This window comes from Saimiri boliviensis, chromosome 21 (assembly GCF_048565385.1).
Source record: "Saimiri boliviensis isolate mSaiBol1 chromosome 21, mSaiBol1.pri, whole genome shotgun sequence".
NCBI lineage: Eukaryota > Metazoa > Chordata > Mammalia > Primates > Cebidae > Saimiri > Saimiri boliviensis.
Genome location: NC_133469.1, coordinates 15267697 through 15287349, shown reverse-complemented (window position 1 = coordinate 15287349; position 19653 = coordinate 15267697). Strand labels below are relative to the sequence as shown.

Sequence of the window (19653 nt, the reverse complement as noted above, 5' to 3'; positions counted from 1 at the left end):
TAAGAACTAAATGTATACTGACAGATTTCCACAGATGGGAAAATTTCAGGAGAGAAGCAGAACAAACTCAAGGCAAAATAATAGTTTTTTTGTTGTTTGTGTGTTTCTGAAGAAGTATCCTTTGCTCTCTCACATGTGGAATAGAGAACACACAGGTTTAAAAGCAAGTTATATTAGGCCTAACTCAGCAGTTACCTCATAATGTATTCTTGCTTTTCATGTTTAGGCGTGGATATTATTTCAGCACTAGTGACCTACTTTTTTCTCTAAATAACTCTGCTTTAAGATAGGAATTAAGAAATAATAATATTACTCTTAATTACTTTCATTAACAAGGGGACACTGGTCCAAAAAAATTTCTTCAGCAAGAAACACTCAATTACTTGTGTTTAGCTCAGTAAGGTAATCCACTTAGTAGATAAAAAAAAAAAAAATCGAGTATTTTATTAACAGGTACAGAAAAATCATGTCTCAATAAAATCTTACATTGTAAAGTAAGGAAATGAGAGAACTATTTAAAAAAATTGGTTGGCTGACTTAACAAGGTTCAAGTGGACAACTCTTTTTTTTTTTCTTTTTTCCTGAGACGGAGTCTAGCTAGCTCTGTTTCCCAGGCTGGAGTGCAGTGGTGCAATCTTGGCTCACTGCAACGTCTGCCTCCAGGGTTCAAGTGATTCTCCTGCCTTGGCCCAAGCAGCTGAAACTGCAAGTATATGCCACCACACCTGGCTAATTTTCATATTTTTAGTAGAGATGGGGTTTTACCATGTTGGCCAGGCTGGTCTTGAACTCCTGACCTCAACTGCCTGCCTCGGCCTCCCGAATTGCTGGGATTACACATGTGAGCCACCATGCCTGGCCAAAGTAGGCAAGTCTTATTTAATAAAATATAAACAGGTTGTATTTAAGAAAAAAATCTCCAAATAAGAAAGATATTAGAGAAAAAAACTTGATTTAAGAAGTAGTTCAAATGGAAAATCCTGCTCTAATAGACCAGATTTCAAGAAAACAAGTTAAATAACATAAAGATGAGTTTCATGAGAATATGGACACTAATGTACATGGGAGAATGTACATGCTAACATTATATGTAAGTATGTGTATTTAGAAATGTATAATCTGGTATAAAAGCATGATAGATTCCCCAGTTCTCAAGCTTCACTGTGAATGTAGGAAAAAAGGTATCTTTCATTACTTGCTGAAAATATTTTCAGGAAAGAGGTGGATTTTAATTAAAGTACAAAGAGAGGGAATGAAATATGGATTAGCTGGGTTTTAGGCCTGACTGTATTAACAATTTATGTAATTCTGGGTAAGCATCTGAGAAATATATCTATACATGAAGGTTGGACCAAATCATGGCTAAGGTTCCTTCAAGTACTTATTAAATTAAGGCATACCTTTATAGGCCTACACTAAACAGTATGGGTAAGTCACCTGTACCTCGAAGAACTGTATTATTCCATCTCCACTTCCTGCAAAACACAAAACCACTGAGTGCATTCTGCAAGTGAATTAACTTTTTTAGGTTGCTTGAGAATCTCTGGTAGACTGTGAAAATAGTTCACTAAAAAGGTTCTCTTACTGATTTTGGAAAGTAAGGGTGGAGAAAGCATTTCTAGACAATTTTAACCTATCCCCACAGAATCATTTCATACTGACAAGTTTTTCTCACAAAAATTCTCTCCTCATGACTTGAGTGATTAGATCAAGCTTGCATTCAGAAAAAGTCCATCTGAAGAGGTCATAATAGAAGACTTTAAAACTCTAAAACTTTGACTTTGTCAATTACTTTGTCCACATTTCAAATAACATGTGACAAACAATCATGGAACTTTAGTGATAGCTAGACAGTTTAAATAATGCAATACATATTAATATGGCTAGTAGAATCAGCAAATCTATGATAGTCAAATGGCTGTAAGAAGAGTCTGGGTTGCTGACTATGGTATTTGTTTCCCCCAGTGGCTCTGAAGAACTCAATGTCTGGCGTTTTCTCATTACTGCACACTCTTCGTTGGCATGGGTTCCTTATTTCACTATCACAAGGACATGTTCTCTCAAAGTATGTAAAAGAGGAAAATGTACAGATCGGAAAGCTTACTAACCTCTACATAAATCAAAGCTCTAATGATCTAAAGAGGGATGTGAAATGAGAAGAAAAGCAGAAAAGGGAAAGAGCTGGTTTAAGGCTAAGCTAGTCCTGTTATTTATGTATGCAAATGACACGACAATAATAAAAGACTTTAAACCTGCTGATCATCTCACAAGTAAATTAATGATCCACAGAACATCTGTGGGGCATAGGGAAGGGAAAAGAATATGTCCAGTAGACTGACACTAGCAATGATCAGGAAACCCAAAGGCTTAGTTTTTGCACCCAGGGGCAAGCGCAGTGGCAGAGAAGCATGCTTGCATTCTTAAATATATAAATATTTATATATATATATCCACAAGGAAAAAGAAAATAAAAAGTAAATAAATTAAAAGGAAAAAAAATCAAACCAAACCAAAGAAACAGAAAAAAAAGGCTGGCTTGTCAGGGGATGGGGTCGAGAAGGCCCCAGTGTGTGTACTTACATAGAGGTCAGCACCGTAAAATCCGTCCTGGTAAACCACACTGCAGAAAATCCACACAAAAACAAAAACAAAAAAAAAACAAAAGAACAGAAACACATTCCGGTTATTGAGGACGGCAGCATGCACATGCGCTCTACACAGGCAGGTGATGTATGAATACATAACCCGGGCTTGGGGCCTCAGCAAGTTGGTGAGAAAAATGTGAAAGTGCACACAAATGTTACGCAGCTCCAGGACATGCGAGGAGAGGGGCAGGTGTGCAAAACTGGAATGTGCAATCTGGATATTTGGTAAAGTAAGAGTAACACAGTAAAAACACTCCTAAAAGAGCCTATTATACCTATCTAAAATCTGCTGGCTTGGAAACAACTTTTTGTATGTGGAATTTTTTTTTTTTTTTTAAAAGCTTGCCCTAGGAGGAAGTTTCCTTTTAAAGAGCTTACAAAGTAGGGTAGGGATGAAGAGGGATTTAACATGAAAAAACTGAACCCAAAGAATTCTACTAGGGCAGGGCCTGTATACAAAGTATGTTTTAAAATTATGTTTAAGTATTTTGTTTTCAGTATTGTAATAGTATGTAAATGTTTTTCTGATATCCATACATCACCTGCTTTTTACCCTGCACATTAGACATGCGATAAGATTTGGCTGATCACACAAGCATGCAAAGTATTATTATTCAGCATTTTAAGAACCAATGCAACACCTCAGAAAAACAAGTCAATCAATTCTGACCAAAGTAAACAGAGAAATGTAATTAAAAAAAAAAAAAAAAACACAACCAAAATACCCACAATGCATTGCTTTCACAAGCAGAGATAATGAGCTAAAGGTTAAGGTGATTGGTCCAAGGTCCAAGAATTGAAAGGTGCAGTGGGGATCCCAGATAGTAACAATATAATCCAGAGTGGGAAGGAGTAACTGGAAGATTTTAAGGGTTCTTTTTTGACTATAAGAGTATTCATGGAATTCTGAAAAATACAATTGATAACTGAAGTTCTGGGCTTGACCAAAGATCATCCTGTCTTATTTAAAAGCATAAAACTGAGAAGGTAGCTGGTTAAGAACAGAAGGGTTTATTTTCCTGTTTAGATAATGAATTTGTAGCAAACAGACAATCCATGGCTTAAAAACAAAACAAAACAAAACAAAAAAAACCTAAGCAACACTATGTTCTTAAACATAGATTTCCAAACTTTTGAGGTATTTTTGTGCACACAGACTTTCCCCAAAACATTATTTTGGGACCAAAAGACATGGAATAGCAGTAGAGATAAAAGATAAAACCCTCTTCTTCATATTTGTTAAGTCAAGATCAGGTTATTTTAATTTAGATAATCTGTTTATTGATTATTCAACTAAACAAGCTAGAAATTTTCACCACTACCTTCTCTGTTACAATAAACAAGCTGGCAAGTAAAGTCATCAAATCGTATTTTTAACTTGAATATGAAATAACTTGTTTCTTATAGGTAACTAGAATGTTTCTTAATTCTATCTCCAATGACATTTGGTTATATTTACAGGATAGCATGGTCACATTTTGGAATGCCCCAAATATGCTATGCCCTTGTATCACACAACAGGCAAATCAGACTCATCTCTGATGTTTATTTAGCTAAGTTCCCTTCCATTTTCATAGTCTCCAGCTGCAGTTAAAGTCTAATATTAGAAAGTAATCTGCCTCCTAATTGCATTTTAGTGAAAAAAAGACTTGTTCAAAATGAGAAGGCTGATAAAATGGAAAGCATTGAGACCAAGTGGTGATTAACTACACTTCAAAGATCTTAGTAAGGGGATATAGGCAAAGATTTACAAAACATGCCTCCTATAAAGAAGTGCTGGCATTAAAAACATGAATACGTTTACCCTAAGTCAAATCACTTACTGGGAATATTCATCTAAATTCTAGAAGAATTCCAATATTCCCTGTATCAAATGCCACAAGGAGGCTAGAACATAATGATTAATGACGAAATTAGTTTACTAAGCTGAAAAGCAATTCTAGGCCATTCCCATGAAATACTGGACTTATTCCTTGCCATCTTCCATGTAAACAGGTGCTTTAGTTAATAAAAAGAAAACATGGGAAATTAGTGTTCAATGTAATGCACAGAAGTTGACATGATTAGACATAAAGATAAAATGTCTTTGAGTAAATATATATCTGACACAGACTTGGTAGAGAATGGGTTCTCAAGTTTGGCCAATATACTGAAATGACTACATTGAACAGGACTTAATTCAACCACTTTATAAAGTAATTCAGCAATGTTCCAAAATAAAGAAGTCCCATGTTTCTGGTGAGTAGACTCTCTTTGCAAATATAACAATAAACTCTCTTGGATTACAATGGAAGACATTTCACAAACAATTTTACTTGCGTGTAAAGCTTCCAAAAGTTCGGTTTAATGTTTCATTTGAATATTTCTTAATAAAATAATACTGCATATTCACTTCTTTAAAGAGATGTCAGAGGTTGAAGGTCAAAGGTCAAGTTGAGAGAAAAAAGGATTAAAATAAAAGTAAGTAATGGCATAAGATGGAGATGATGAAATGCATGTGATTTAAATGTCTACAGATTCCAAACAGAAGTTAATTTCTGAAGCAGTTCCCTTCCAGTGTCTTTTGGAGCCTGCCTACTTCAACATACTTTGTCTAATAAAAATGTTTTAACTCTGTGGAACAGAGAACTTCTAATGGTACATCCATTTAGTCTATTAATCAATGAATGAATGCTAAATTAGTACATCTCAAGGCTAAGCCAATTTTGCTGCCAGAAAAGGACATACAAAGGAGGCTGCTTCCCTTTATATTTTAACTAAGTAGCAGCCAATAAACTTCTCTGCTGCTACTTATTCCTCCACAGGAATACAAAAAAAAAAAAAAAAAATCTGTCATAGGCAGAGAAAAGATAAAGAGAAATGTCACATCTTTGATGAGGAAGTCCTTGGTACAACTGACTTCTGAAAGACCACTCTTCATAAAAATTTACATTTTAGGCTGACACTGAGAAACCACTAAAAACAAAACCTGCCATCTTCACTCCTTCTCCCCATTCAGTAACAAAGGATTTATTTGTTGCTATGGAATCATTCCACTGCATGAGACACCCTCCATAAAAAAATCAAATGGTGAAGGATGCTCAGCTACAGTTATCGTTTTACCATCATTCAGAAGCCAACTGCAGTTTAACTCTTCCTACTTCTCCCTCTCTCCCTTGATTCAATTGGACTTGGTTCATCTTAGAATTAACCTCTTTTAATCCATTTCCTACAAAGAAAGCAAATCCATTGTGGGTAACTAGTTCTGCTGCTCACCACCCAGGCAGTGAAACCAAAGGGGAGGACGCATGTGACAGCCTCCGCCCCAACATGGGGTGGTGATAAAGGGGTGAACACAGCAGATGCAGGCTTGTACTACAATCTCGAGCTCCTCTTTTGGTTCTCTGCAGTAATGTTAATCCATATTCGTGCGCTGCTGAGTGAACTTCATGCCAACACACTGCTAGTAAACACAAGACAGTTCTGGCTACTGTCTTAAGCCATTAACATGAGGGCTTAAGGTGGCCAAATGAAGACTTATATAATGAATTGACATTTTGTTACATTCTGATGATGGTATATTTTGGTTCTTGTCATCTAGTCTGTTGATTTGCAAATATTCACTAAATGTCTACAATGTAACACGGCAACATCCCAGAAGTTATGAGAGGGCCATGGTATTCTTTTTTGGTTCAACTGTTTATTTGAGAAACATACTGATTTTGGAATCTAACGCTTACCCTGGATAGGCGGGGATGGCTGTTGGAGGCACCGCTCGGACTGCACCATATACTGTCCGCCCTCTGCCCCTCAAATGGGCTCCTCTGAAAGCGGCTGCCGTGGTGGCTGCAGTAGGGTAAGGGAAGCCAGGAACTAAAGGGAGACCCAAAATATGACAGAAATTTCAACTTGCATTCCTATTGAATACAGGGTATACAGTCACAACTGTCTAGGAACCAATGATGGAAAAGATGGAAACATACAAACCACGTCTTTCTTGAAAAGGTGGCATGCATTCAATAAACCTCCTACCCTGGGTCTCTCAGTGGGCAAGAAATGGAAAGAGAGACCCAACATGCAAAAGCAAAAGATTCCATGCCTCATTCATCACAAATCTTGAGTGAGCGTTCTCTGTTCTCAATTTCGGCTTTACAAGGCAAGAGAGAAACAGGTCAAGAAGCTCTGGGAATGACTGCCATTAACAAGAGACTTTTAATTACTGCGGGCAGTCTAAATCAGATTGACATAAACTCTTCAACCAGTCAGTTATTATTAACCTGGCTTCCAAACGTTAGTATCTGCACATAATAATTATTAACATTATTTTTGTATTTTTACATGGTAACAACCTCCAAGGAACGTAATAGTCTTTAGACATTTCATTTTATCAGTCAATTTCATTCTTTTATCTAAAACACTTTAATCCACAAATGTAAGGTGAGGGAAACCACTCCTCTCCTGTCCCTTAAAGAGGCAGACAGTTTCTAAGGGCCTCATATCCAAAGAGGCAGACAACTTCTAAGAGCCTATTTTAAGTGTGCCGTCCTCTGGAAAGCATGCAGAGACACTGATTCCATGTCCACTGAATCCTGTTTAATTATACCTCTTGCTAGAGTAAAATAGCTCAGGTCAAAATGACTTTAGAGAGATCATGACAGCTGAGAATAATCAGTAATACCGGAGGTATTTCCAAGTGATCCTCTGCTGGAGACCTGTGGCTGACTTGCAGAGGAAATGTATAATATACTCTACACAGAATTGCTTCTTTTGTTTGCTTTATCATCAAGTACAGACTAAAATATTCTTCATATGCCCTTACCCCCTCTACCTATTGCAACTGTTTTTGCTTTGTAGCAATCTTAATACTTGGTCAGGAAAATTCTAGCACAGGTTAAGCAGGACAGGGCACTGGGATAGTATTTAATATTCCTCTCAAGAAATTTTCATTTCTGTTATGTATTGTACTAGGAAAAAAACAAAACAAACAAAAAAACCAGCACATGACGGTTCATTCACAACGGTCAAAATCCATGCCAGACCAACATAGGCTACTTACTGATTAAAGGAATGTAAGTGTTGATACCCCCTCTTCCTGATAGGGGCACTGCTGCATCATTGCCTAGAGACACATCTGCTTGAAAGCTGGATGCTGATTGCATTTTTAAAAAAATTAAAAACACAAAAAGATTAAAAAAGGAGTAGCAAATTGAAAAACAACAGATGCTATTACAATCAAATAGCACAAATGGAAACACTAACTTAAAAACTACCTGCATATAACTCTGGACCATATACAGCTCCAACCACTGGGCTTAATTTCCAACCTGAAACACACAAAAAGGAAAGTGAACATTTAAGACTACTTGAGGAAAGGAATGATCAATGCACAGCAAGTTGGCTTCGGCCATGACTGGGGCTATTTTTGCCTATTACCAACTTCTCTTTAGATTTCCAGCTTGGAGTTTATATGAGAGAGTAACAATAGTAGAACTAGCACACAGTGAAGAGATAATGAGGGGCTGAGTGTGGGGGCTTGGCAGGAGTCATGATGTTGGGAGGGAGGAAGATGGAGAGGGAATGAGAGGCGAAAAAACAAATATAAATACATCCTAGAGTTTGGTACAGTGTTCTCACAGAATTACCCCAGATTACCTATTCTTCATTCAGAAAAAAGAAAGAAGACAGACTATATGTTACTCTGTACCACACTGTGATGCACTTTTCCTAACCCTGTTGATTACTCTAGTTGTTTAATAAAGGTATCCTTGGGCTGAACTAAAATTTAACATAGATCTTTGACTCCATGTTCAATTATAAAATGCTGGTATTCCAGGTAAACTGAAATTCACTTTCACTGGGATTTACCATTGGGATTTTACTGGGGTTCACCAACTAAAAAAATGAAAGACAGGAAATTATCAAATTCGAGGTACATTCCCAATTTCCATGCATGTTTTCTGAGGTTTTAATGTGTGATAATCACCTTTAAGTTAATCAGACTTTTTAGTTAAAAAACACCAGAATGCTGTGGAATATTAGCTTAAACATTTATAAATATTAAGAGTTTCCAAATAATGTTATGTTTAATGTCAACTTTATTTCTTCTTTCCCTTTTTTATATTTATAGGAATATGGCAAGTATTTTTTAAAAATAAATAATGTATTACTGCCTACTGAGAGTGAATAAAGGCAAAATTCCACATGAAAAATTTAATAACTATTAATTGAATTTTATATATAAGCAAAAATAGTCTGTATTATTTTTCTGACTCATTTGCTTTCTTTTATATTAAGTCCCTAGCATTGTGCCACACTAATAGTCTATAAATATACAAATGAAAGGAAAAAAAGGCCAGAATTGGCCTTCTCTCTCTCTCTCTCTCTCTCTTTTTTTTTTGGAGACAGAGTATTGCTCTGTTGCCCAGACTACAGTGTACTGGCACAAGTTCAGCTCACCACATCTGCCTCCTGAGTAGCTGGGACTACAGGCATGCGCCACCATGCCCAGCTAGTTTATACTTTTAGAAGAGATGGGGTTTCACCATGTTGGCCAGGCTTGTCTCGAACTTCTGACCTCAGGTGACCCACCCACCTCGGCCTCCCAAAGTGCTGGGGATTACAGGCGTGAGCCACTGTGCCAGAATTGACCTTTTCATTAGAATTATTGACATTACCAGATTTAAATGACTATAAGCAAAGACATTATTCGAGTGAAAACTCATTCAGTCTGATTCAATCCAATTTCCTATTCATCATTTTATGTGCTCATAAAATGCAATGTCTTTTCAATATTCTACATAAAATGTTGGTAAAATCTAGGCTCAAATCCTACTTGAATTGTAAGAGCACAAATATTCTGTACTATCAAATTACACTAATACTGTGCAACATTCCTGCACAAATTAAGAGATTCCAACCAACCCAAATGAGAATGCTCACTGAGAATTCATTAGGAGGAACCCAGCACATTCTTCTCAGGACTTCTAACACAGCAGCAGAAGGTTTCTGGATTACTAGGTCTGAATGCTAATTTAGAATACTATTTTAAAAAATAACTTTTCATTCCTACCAATGGCACTATTTCCTGAGCATTTGCTTTAAATCCACGTAACTGGGTGGCACTGTGGCTCAAGCTTGTAATCCCAGCACTTTGGGAGCCTGAGGCAAGCAGATCACTTGAGTCTAGGAGTTTGAAACCAGCCCGGCCAACATGGCAAAACATTATCTCTACTAAAAATACAAAAATCAGCTGGATGTGGTGGTGCACACCTGTAATCCCAGCTGCTCAGGAGGCTGAGGCACAAGAATCACTTGAACCCAGGAAGTGGAGGTTGCAGTGAGCAGAGATTGTGCCACTGTACTCCAGCCTGGGTAAGACTCTGCCTCAAAACAAAAACAAAAATTCATATAATAAATATATATTGATATGTTGTTAGTAATACTTTGAGTATATTTAGTTTTAGACAATTTACAATGTATTTTCACAGATGTCCTTTGACCTTCGCAAACCCAAAGAGGAAGGTAAAATAGATATCACACCTGCTATACTTTCCTGGGTCTCGTTTTCTTTTTTTTTTCTTTTTTTTTTTTTGAGATGGAGTTTCGCTTTTGTTACCCAGGCTGGAGTGCAATGGCGCGATCTCGGCTCACCGCAACCTCCGCCTCCTGGGTTCAGGCATTCTCCTGCCTCAGCCTCCTGAATAGCTGGGATTACAGGCATGTGCCACCATGCCCAGCTAATTTTTTGTATTTTTAGTAGAGACGGGGTTTCACCATGTTGACCGGGATGGTCTCGATCTCTTGACCTCGTGATCCGCCCGCCTCAGCCTCCCAAAGTGCTGGGATTACAGGCTTGAGCCACCGCGCCCGGCTCTGGGTCTCGTTTTCTAATGATAAGTTGGGAGGGTTGAGTTGCAATAATTTCTAAAAAAACAAAAACAAAAACAAAAACCAAAGACAAAACAAAACAAAAAACCCTGGTGTCAAAAATCTGTGGTCTCAATTTATAAATATGAAAACAGAATTAGGTTAAAAACAATAACAAAAAAAAACTAAACTGGTCTACTGTCACAGAGTAAATAGTCAAACCTAGAAGTAGAATTTCTGTTTTCTGAATTCCAGTCAGAGGCTGTTTCTACCACAATATTTTCCCTAGATGTACAGAAAATTTGACATTCTTTGCCTCTCCTATTTTGTTTACTTTGAGTTTCTATCAGAATTGTACAGACTTGTTTTTGTAAGAGCAGTGGAAAGAAAATAAGAGGTAAAGTGGGAGGCAGTGGTAGCATATTTATAAAAGGAGTAGGAAAAATGCAAACTATGCTGATAAATTTGCATGATCTATGTGAAAAGCTGGGCTAAATGCATTTATTGAAGACTATGGGATACAGTTAATACTAATACTTTTCTCCTTGATTTAAGACATGATTGGCACATACAGCCACACTCTAGCAGTAGGTGTAAACCTTTTTAAAAAAATAGCAGAAACTGCCCCCTTTTTTCTAGATTCTAATGAAATCTTATGCAGAACACTAAATTGCTTAGACTAAAGTATAGATGAGACCTTAGGATTCAATCCATTTGGTTTCCTTTTTCTCCCTCAACCTGGCTCTGCAGAGCACAGTCTGCAAAACCACCACTGGGCTACGGATTAAATTTATATTCCATTTTATTCAGAGACCAGAAGTCTAGATTAAATTTGGCAATGATGTAACAAATTATTCATAGAAAATTCCTTCTCAATGAGAAACACTTATAAAGCTTACTTTATGATACATAATCATGAAATAGAAAATGATGCACACATAACCATACTCATGGCTGTTACCTCTAGGCCTAAGGAGAGCAATGGGTCCAGAATTATAAAGTGATTAAAATAACCCACTTATTCCACTTATGCTCAGATGAATGAGAGTCAGTAGTAAAAGTGAGAGTCAGTGGGCATCCCGGGGAATTACGGACAAGTCTAACATTATAAAGAACTATTGCAACTGAAAAAGAAGGTGCTCAGGTGGGATCCAATTTGGGTTAATAGGCAACTAGATAGCATGTCCACACTGTGTAAAAAGATGAACTTTACTTAGAACATAACACCTTAATAACTAAAAAACTCAGTTCAATTATAATGACAATGTTATTTTGTAAACATAAAATAATCTCCTAGGTGAAGAGACTACTTCAACACAAGTTAAACTGTCTTAAGACTGAAATAAAGGGATTCTTAGAAGTTTATAAAAAACTTCATATATTTACACAAGAATAAACATTATTTTGAAGATGATTTATAATTGCTTACCATTTGCATATGGCGTGACCATTTTCTTATTGGTCATTACACGCGCTGTAGCATTATTCACCTAAAAATAACAAGGAGAAAAAAGGGCAGGAGGAAATGGACCACATTAGGGAATATAAAGTTGCACGTCCAGTAACACAGTACTTAGTTTAAAATGTAAATTTCTGATAGCATTGATTTAAATAATTAACACAGCAATATAAAATATTAATATATAGTATTTTAATTAAAGTGCTTATTAAATGAGGCTAACAAGAGTAAAATGAGTTTCTTGGTTTCCAAATATCAGTACTCCAAAGAAAATACATTTGTAAGATCTTTGGACACCTTTTAAACAGAGAAATCTCTGTACTAAGGAAAATATGGAATAAAGTAAATAGGAAACAACGATATTAGCAATTCACTTTGAAGTTTGTTAATTAAAACAGGCTTGCCACATGGGTCATGAAATAGATCGATGGAAAGGTGATAAAATACATCTGATTTCACCTGTCCTAATGTTCAGCATTTTTAATATGTTTGTCCGAGATTTTTACTGTCTGAGGTTAGTAAACAAATACAGAAACCTAAGATTCCCATGTTGATAGCCTTCAGGACCATTCTGAATTTTCTAGACTACATGGTCTATCAATTTAAGAACAAAGCTTTTAAGAAAGCCTTTAAAGTAGGCACTTCAAAGAATTGAGAAAATAAAGTGTTTATTTTGTTTTATGGTACTCTCTACCCTCGTTACAGAACTGCGTATTTGAAAGCATCCTCAGTGCCAGAGTAAGCAACTGTTACAAGGACGGTGCTACTGAAGAGAAGATGAACGGAACTCAGACGCCAGCACACCGCAGTCCAGTGACAGAACCAGCCTCAAAGCTCTCGCAAGGAGGGCAAAGCCCCACCACAGAACTTGACTTATACTGTGCTGTCAAGTCATACAACATGCCAATTGAAAAAAGAATCATAAAACATAAATGTCTTATTTTTGCCTCTTCAAATTTACATTGTGTTCAATTTGTATGGTAATAAATTTGTTTTATGAAAAGACCAATTTTAAGTAGAATTAGAACTAAAAAAAACCTCTTCTTAAGGTCTTTTAAGATCTGTACAGTGATACTCCCCTTATATGAGGAAAGCGCTTGAAACTCCATTTACTCTAGTTTTACCCACCAAATAATATAAACATTTCACATTTAAAAAGAAAGAATGGGATACAACAATGATGAGACTGAGAGCATGCAGTTAAAAAACACACACACACAAATAAAAGAAAGAAAAAACAATCAATTTTGGAAAGAAGGGAGAAAGTGAAAAGCAAGGTTCTCACAGACAAGGATTAGAATGGAGCAAGAGCTGAAACCAGCTGCTGGAGCAGAAAGCAACCAAGCACTTAAACGGAAAAATGGCCAGAACCAATCAGAAACCACCAGTCAGCGAAAAGGGGACCAAGAGCTGCGTGTAACTGAAGGGATGGGAAAGGAGAATAGGGAAAAGGACAAGAGCAAGGATTTGGAAAAAGAGAATAAGGTAGGGAAAAAGAAGACAGAAAGCCAGGAAGGGTGTAACGGGCAAAGAAAGAACAGTCAGAGCTACAAACAGGGGTTTGGGAAACAGGAAAAGTAGGGAAGGAAGTAGGGGCAGGAAGTGCATTAATAAAACCAGCCAAACTGGAGTTCAGTAACTCTGAGTAAGATGTGCAAGGGGAAAAAAATCACCATGAAGTCAGTAATCAAACAGCTCAGACTGCTACAAAACAATATGTACATCCAAAATCCAGGCGGCATTACTCAACAGCATTGAAAATAAAAGGGGGAAAGGAAAAAGAAGAGGAACAACAAGTCAAATCACATTTTGTAGTGTTAATGTGAGATGGCAGATGGACTTTTTCTTTCTTATTTAATTGTTTTGTAATTACAGTTTTAAAAGCTTCTTCTCTAGTGCTTTTGTTTCACTTACCGCCAACGGGCACCATCGCCAGCATTGTGTATAGTTACCATGGAAAGAGTGAGTCAAGTGAAGGGCCCTAAATGCTAAACCATTGGAAAGGAGGGGAAAAAAAGCAAAATATGCAGACATCTTACTCAAAATGGTGGCTTTTACATTTAATACTTTTAAAAATTGGGAAAGGGGAAAGGAGCCAGTTAACCTTCGATGTGTTAACAAAATGGGCTGGTGAATACCAGGTGGTAGACTTAGTCGTAATCACAGTACATTCGCCAGCCAGCCATCAAACCCTCTGTTTAAGAATTTTATCCATAGAAATTTAGCTATCAAAATTCTTGGTTTTAGATATATTTAAAAACTACATGAGTTTTGGATTTTTTCCTCCCTCCCCGCAATCTCTAGAATCTTCTATTCCGTGCTTATCATGCGCACATAGAGGCAAACTGGCCTCCCGAGAGAGAGGATATTGGCTGGCCCCTTGATTCATTATAGAACACAGTGTTATAAATTGGATAGTTTTAACAATTTAAACATTAGTTTTGCTTAGGCCTGATGACAGGAATTCAGAGTCTCGCAAACTGAAGCAAAGGAAAAAAATCAAGAAAGCAGAAGGATGAATATTTTGGAGGAAAAACAGAAATGAAACACACACACACACACACAGTCAAAATTAAAACCCCCAAACAACCAATAAATGAGGAGGGAGGACGACAGAAGTGTTACTTTTATACATTTTAGTGCAAGAAGGTGAAGAAGACAGAGATACAAACACACATACATGTGCACGCGCACACACAAGACAGGGTTCCAAATGTGAAATAAGTGAGGCAATACGAAAAAAGAGGAATAAAAATATAAACCAGAAATTGAATTATTAAAGACATGCACCTCGATTTTACGGCCCTCTACCACGGTGCCGTGTAATTTCTCCCTGGCCCTGTCTGCATCAGCACTATTCTCGAAAGTTACGAACCCGAATCCCTGCATGCAGCGGGAGAAGGGGGGAAAACATGCACATCGTTACATTGAAATACTGATCTCTTGGTAAATAGAGAAAAAATATCATAGTGTGAAACTGACATCAGCAACAACTCAGCAATAGTCTCCCAAAGTCACATTTTTGGTCCATGCATATTTGTAAAGGGAAATTAAATCCAATAAAAGAATAAAGAACTGTAATAATAATAATAATTAACAGCAATGTAACAATAAAATAAAACATAGAGCACATGAGGCCAGACCAAAATTAAGGCACAGAGTTACTCGGGTCAAACTACTCGACCAAGAATCTGAAGATTTTTTAATGTCCTACCTTTCTCTCTCAATTCATGTTATTAATTTAATGCACATGCCCCTTTATGTAATATTAAAAAATACTTAATTAAATTGACTCTCTGACATCCCAAATCTATTATTTCCCAGTAACTGCTACATGAAATCTGATATTCAGGTTCAACATTGCATAATGAGATTTTTTTTAAAGTAGGTCTAATCATTTTAGCTCCTCGCTGCTGTTGCGTACATCACTATTAATTTCTTTGGGAACAGGATAATTTAGGACATAGTCAATGTATAATTCTGTATGTACTGGGTATGGAAGAGGAGAGCATTTATGTTCTAAGCAAATAAAAACATCACTATAACAGTGGTCAATTATAACTTTTCTTAAATGCCCATTTTAAATGACCAGATTGGCACTTAGTGTAAAAATATGTTCAACTGAATTTCAGAAAACTGCTAACCCAAATTTGCCTAAATTATACATTTATTGATATTTATGTCTGCTATTAAATGTAGTAGTAATTTTTTATATATAGAGGAAAAAAACAATTAATGGGCAATGGGAATGAGATCTACATTAGTGACATTGGTTCACAGAAAAAGAATATTCGTAGAAAAAGAATATCGGAAAACAGCAATGCAGCTGGTACAATGAGTCAGGATTAATTTACTTGTTCCTTGCAAGATACTACAAAAATGGAGTGGAACTTTAATTCATTAAATAGACAAATCAGGAGACCGGGAGTTGACTAACTTCACTCCTTTGTTCATGTACTACCAATTTTAACACAAGTAACATTTACTATAGACTTATATGACTTTCATAAAACATCATATTAACTTCATTCTAGGTGCTTTGTTCTTACAGTTCTACTTTGCAGCTATAATTTTACAATTAATTTCCATGCTATTTATATCTGCAAAGTAGTATTAGGATTTTCTGCAAAGTCTTCATTTGCCAATAACTTCACTGTCCTGCTATCATTTTTTGAATATTCCACTGTAGGACAACCCAGAACCCTTCAATTTTAACCGAAGTTCTGCCTAGCTGCTTAACAACATGAGCACATTTCTCTCTACATACAACATGTTCTTAACTGACATGGTAAACAATGTGCATTGCTCAATAAGATTTTATAAAAGCAACTCTATTGTTCTGAAGGATCTGATAACTCAACATTCTAACTGATTATGTGGGTGGGTGGCGTTTTGGAGAATTCCAATGGCTGATCTCTACTCCCAATTTGGACATCACAAATACTCTTGAAAGCGCAATGCTAAGCTGATAGAAAATTTAAAATGTACGTTGCTTGGGATGAAATACTACTTCAGTTAATACTCGCCTATAGAATGTGTAATTTGTTGAAAATATCAACAGAAACATTATTTTCATAAATGAAATTTTGGTATCAACATTTATAGCCACTTTGACACCACAAGGTATAAAAGGGCCCATTAATAATTAGTTATACCATTTGTCATCTACAATAGCACCTGCTAAAGATAAGCTGCCAGTCCTCTAATCCTGGTGAGTCCCCCAATAGGAAAGTCAAACTTTTAAAGAAAGTTCACAGAGAGTGATGAGTTTTAATATCATACTTTAAAAGCATTTTTGGCTGTATTCCAACTGATCCTCACAATCATTTTTGTTATCTATATTCCTATTAATAAAACAAGGTTTTAAAAAAGTAAACATTTTATGACTTATGTTAAATTAATACATTGTAATTAATAGTTGGATTACTATTAAGTTATATGAAAACCAAGACCTGAGTTTTTGATAGTAGCATTATGACTATCTATATCTACACACCCACATACAAATATACATACTTGTTTGTCTTCTTAAATACAACCATGAAGTAAAAAGAATAGATATGTTGGCTTCATTTTGAAGGTAAAGAAACTAAGCCAAACTGAGATTAAGTACCCAAGGATATACAGATAATGGTGAGAAAAGCCTAGGCCTTTTCAAATCTCAGTTCAGTATTCTATTTACTAAACTGTACTAGTCCGAAAATCCTTTATTTTTTTTCCCCCAAATCTAATTGCTAAGTATCTTCTATAACTTTCTTTTCTTGAACGTGTTGAAAGAAAATTAGTGACACAATAACTGCATCCAAAAGAATGGAAGGTGGTATAATGAGCACTGAAATTTTAGAGTCAGCAAATGACGTTTAACATTAATGTCTGCTTGCACAGGATTTTCTCAATAATGACTTTAACATTCTGGAACAAAATTTCACTTACTTTTTAAAAAATATATTTTATTGCATTTTAGGTTTGGGGTACATGTGAAGAACATGCAGGATTGTTGCACAGGTACACACGTGGCAGTGTGGTCTGCTGCCTTCCGCCCCATCACCTGTATCTGGCATTTCTCCCCAGGTTATCCCTCCCAAATGTTTTTAAAGTGTTTTATAAAGAAAGGTGCTTATACACCAAAGGAAATGGTAATAAAGATACCAAAAATATATAAATAAAGCAATCTTTATAAGCATCTTTTCCCTGGGGTGACAGGAGGAAGAAGGCCTTGTTGATGCCTTGGGACTCTTTAATATAAAACATAAAGGTAAGAGGATTTCTTTATTTGCTTTGAAGATAAACAGACCTTGCAATAGGCGGAATAATGGCTTCCCGAAGTTGTCCACGTCCTAATCCCCAGAGCCAGTGAATATGCTACCTTACGTGGCAAAAGGGATTTTGCAGATGTGATTAAGTTAATGATCTTGAGATAGAGAGATTATCCTGGATTATCCAGTTGGGGCCAATGTAATACAGTGGCCCAACATGGCCACTGTACTGTGCTTGTAAGTGAAAAGCAGTCAAAGGAGAGACAGAATCAGAGTAAAGCAGTCTGACAAAGACTTGACTGGCCACTGCTAGCTCTGAAGACACAAGGGAGCTATAGTCCAAGAAATGTGGGCGGCCTCTAGAAGTTAGAAAAGGTAAGAAAACAGATGATCCCTTAGAGCCTCTTGAAGGAACTTATTTTAGCCTTCTGAGACTCATTTTGGACTTCTGACCTCCAGAGCTGGAAGATAATAAATGTGTGGCCTTCAGCCACCCAATTTGTGGTAATTTGTTCAGAAGCCATAGGGAATTAATACATACTTCAGAATTAAAGTCCATGATTAGGAAGGTGAGAGGTATGACTACAATTTTTTTAAGTACTATTCTTAAATACTTTGCTCTCACATTTAAACTTTAAACAGGTGACTTTCCATCAACCCCAACTTCGTACTTCCTTATCACATTCACAATTTAGTTTCAATAGCACAAACTCAAATCTTTTTTTTTTTTTTTTTTCTTTTCCCGAGACAGAGTCTTACTCTGTGGCCCAGGCTGGAGTGCAATGGCACTATCTTGGTTCACTGTAACCTCCACCTACTGAGTTCAAGTGATTCCCCTGCCCCAGCCTCCCCAGTAGCTGGGACTATAGGTGCATGCCATCACATCCCACTAATTTTTGTATTTTTAGTAGAGACAAGGTTTCGCCATGCTGGCCAGGCTGGTCTTGAACTCCTGACCTCAGGTGATCTGCCCACCTCAGCCTCCCAAAGTGCTGCAATACAGGGGTGAGCCACCATGCCCTGCCAACATGAACTCAAATCTTAAAACATTTTTAGAATATGCTATTTCTTCAATAAAATTTAGCATTTTAGAAAAGGCACCAGAAACTGCTAAAGATGTTCACAGATTACCCAGGTTTAAAAGTTATCAGCAGAAAAGTTTGTTTACATGAACTCATATTTTGTCACTTCACTCTTAGAACTCTAATTGACATTAAGTTGGTCATTCTGATCTCTTGCTTTGAAAAAACAAGTTAGTAAAATTATGTATAAATCTAAAATATTTTCCTTAGAACAGCTTCCAAATGATCATATAACCTATCAAACACTGAACCTGTCTACACAGGTATAACATACATAACAAATAGACTATATAATCTAATCTCAAATTCTGAACAAGAGAAGTATTTCAGCTATGTAAACAGATGGAGAATTTTTGTTATCTATATTCCCATTAATAAAACCAGGTTTTAAAAAAGTAAACTTTAATTTTTAATTAAAAAATGATTTTGACATGTTTGTCTACACCAGCACTATAGACAGAAATATAAGCCACATATATAGTTTAAAATTTTCTAATAACCACATTTAAAAAGTAGAAACAGGTGAAATTAATTTTGACAATGTATTTTATTTAATCCAATATATACACACATTAACATTTCAATATGGTATCAATATTAAAACATTATTAGTGAGATGCTTAATACTCTTTTTTTGTGCTAATTCTGAAATCTGGAGTCCATTCTTTTTTTTTTTTTGAGACGGAGTTTCGCTCTTGTTACCCAGGCTGGAGTGCAATGGCGCGATCTCGGCTCACCGCAACCTCCGCCTCCTGGGTTCAGGCAATTCTCCTGCCTCAGCCTCCTGAGTAGCTGGGATTATAGGCACGCGCCACCATGCCCAGCTAATTTTTTGTATTTTTAGTAGAGACGGGGTTTCACCATGT

The 19653-nt window shown here is 36.4% G+C and overlaps 1 protein-coding gene across 35 annotated transcripts in view; it reads right to left on the bottom strand.

The window, feature by feature from the left end:
* Positions 1-19653, bottom strand: part of RBFOX2 (RNA binding fox-1 homolog 2) — a 284620-nt gene that overhangs the window by 14549 nt on the left and 250418 nt on the right. For 11 of the 35 annotated variants that reach the window (XM_074390852.1, XM_074390853.1, XM_039463133.2 and 8 more), the window contains 6 exons: positions 14740-14832; positions 11920-11980; positions 7895-7948; positions 7681-7773; positions 6365-6509; positions 2581-2620 (listed from right to left, as the gene is read on the bottom strand). In XM_074390852.1, coding sequence (XP_074246953.1) covers positions 2581-2620; positions 6365-6509; positions 7681-7773; positions 7895-7948; positions 11920-11980; positions 14740-14832 — 486 coding nt within the window. The remainder of the gene's footprint in view (positions 1-2580; positions 2621-6364; positions 6510-7680; positions 7774-7894; positions 7949-11919; positions 11981-14739; positions 14833-19653) is intronic. The other 24 variants (XM_074390854.1, XM_074390855.1, XM_039463118.2 and 21 more) reach the window with 7 other exon arrangements.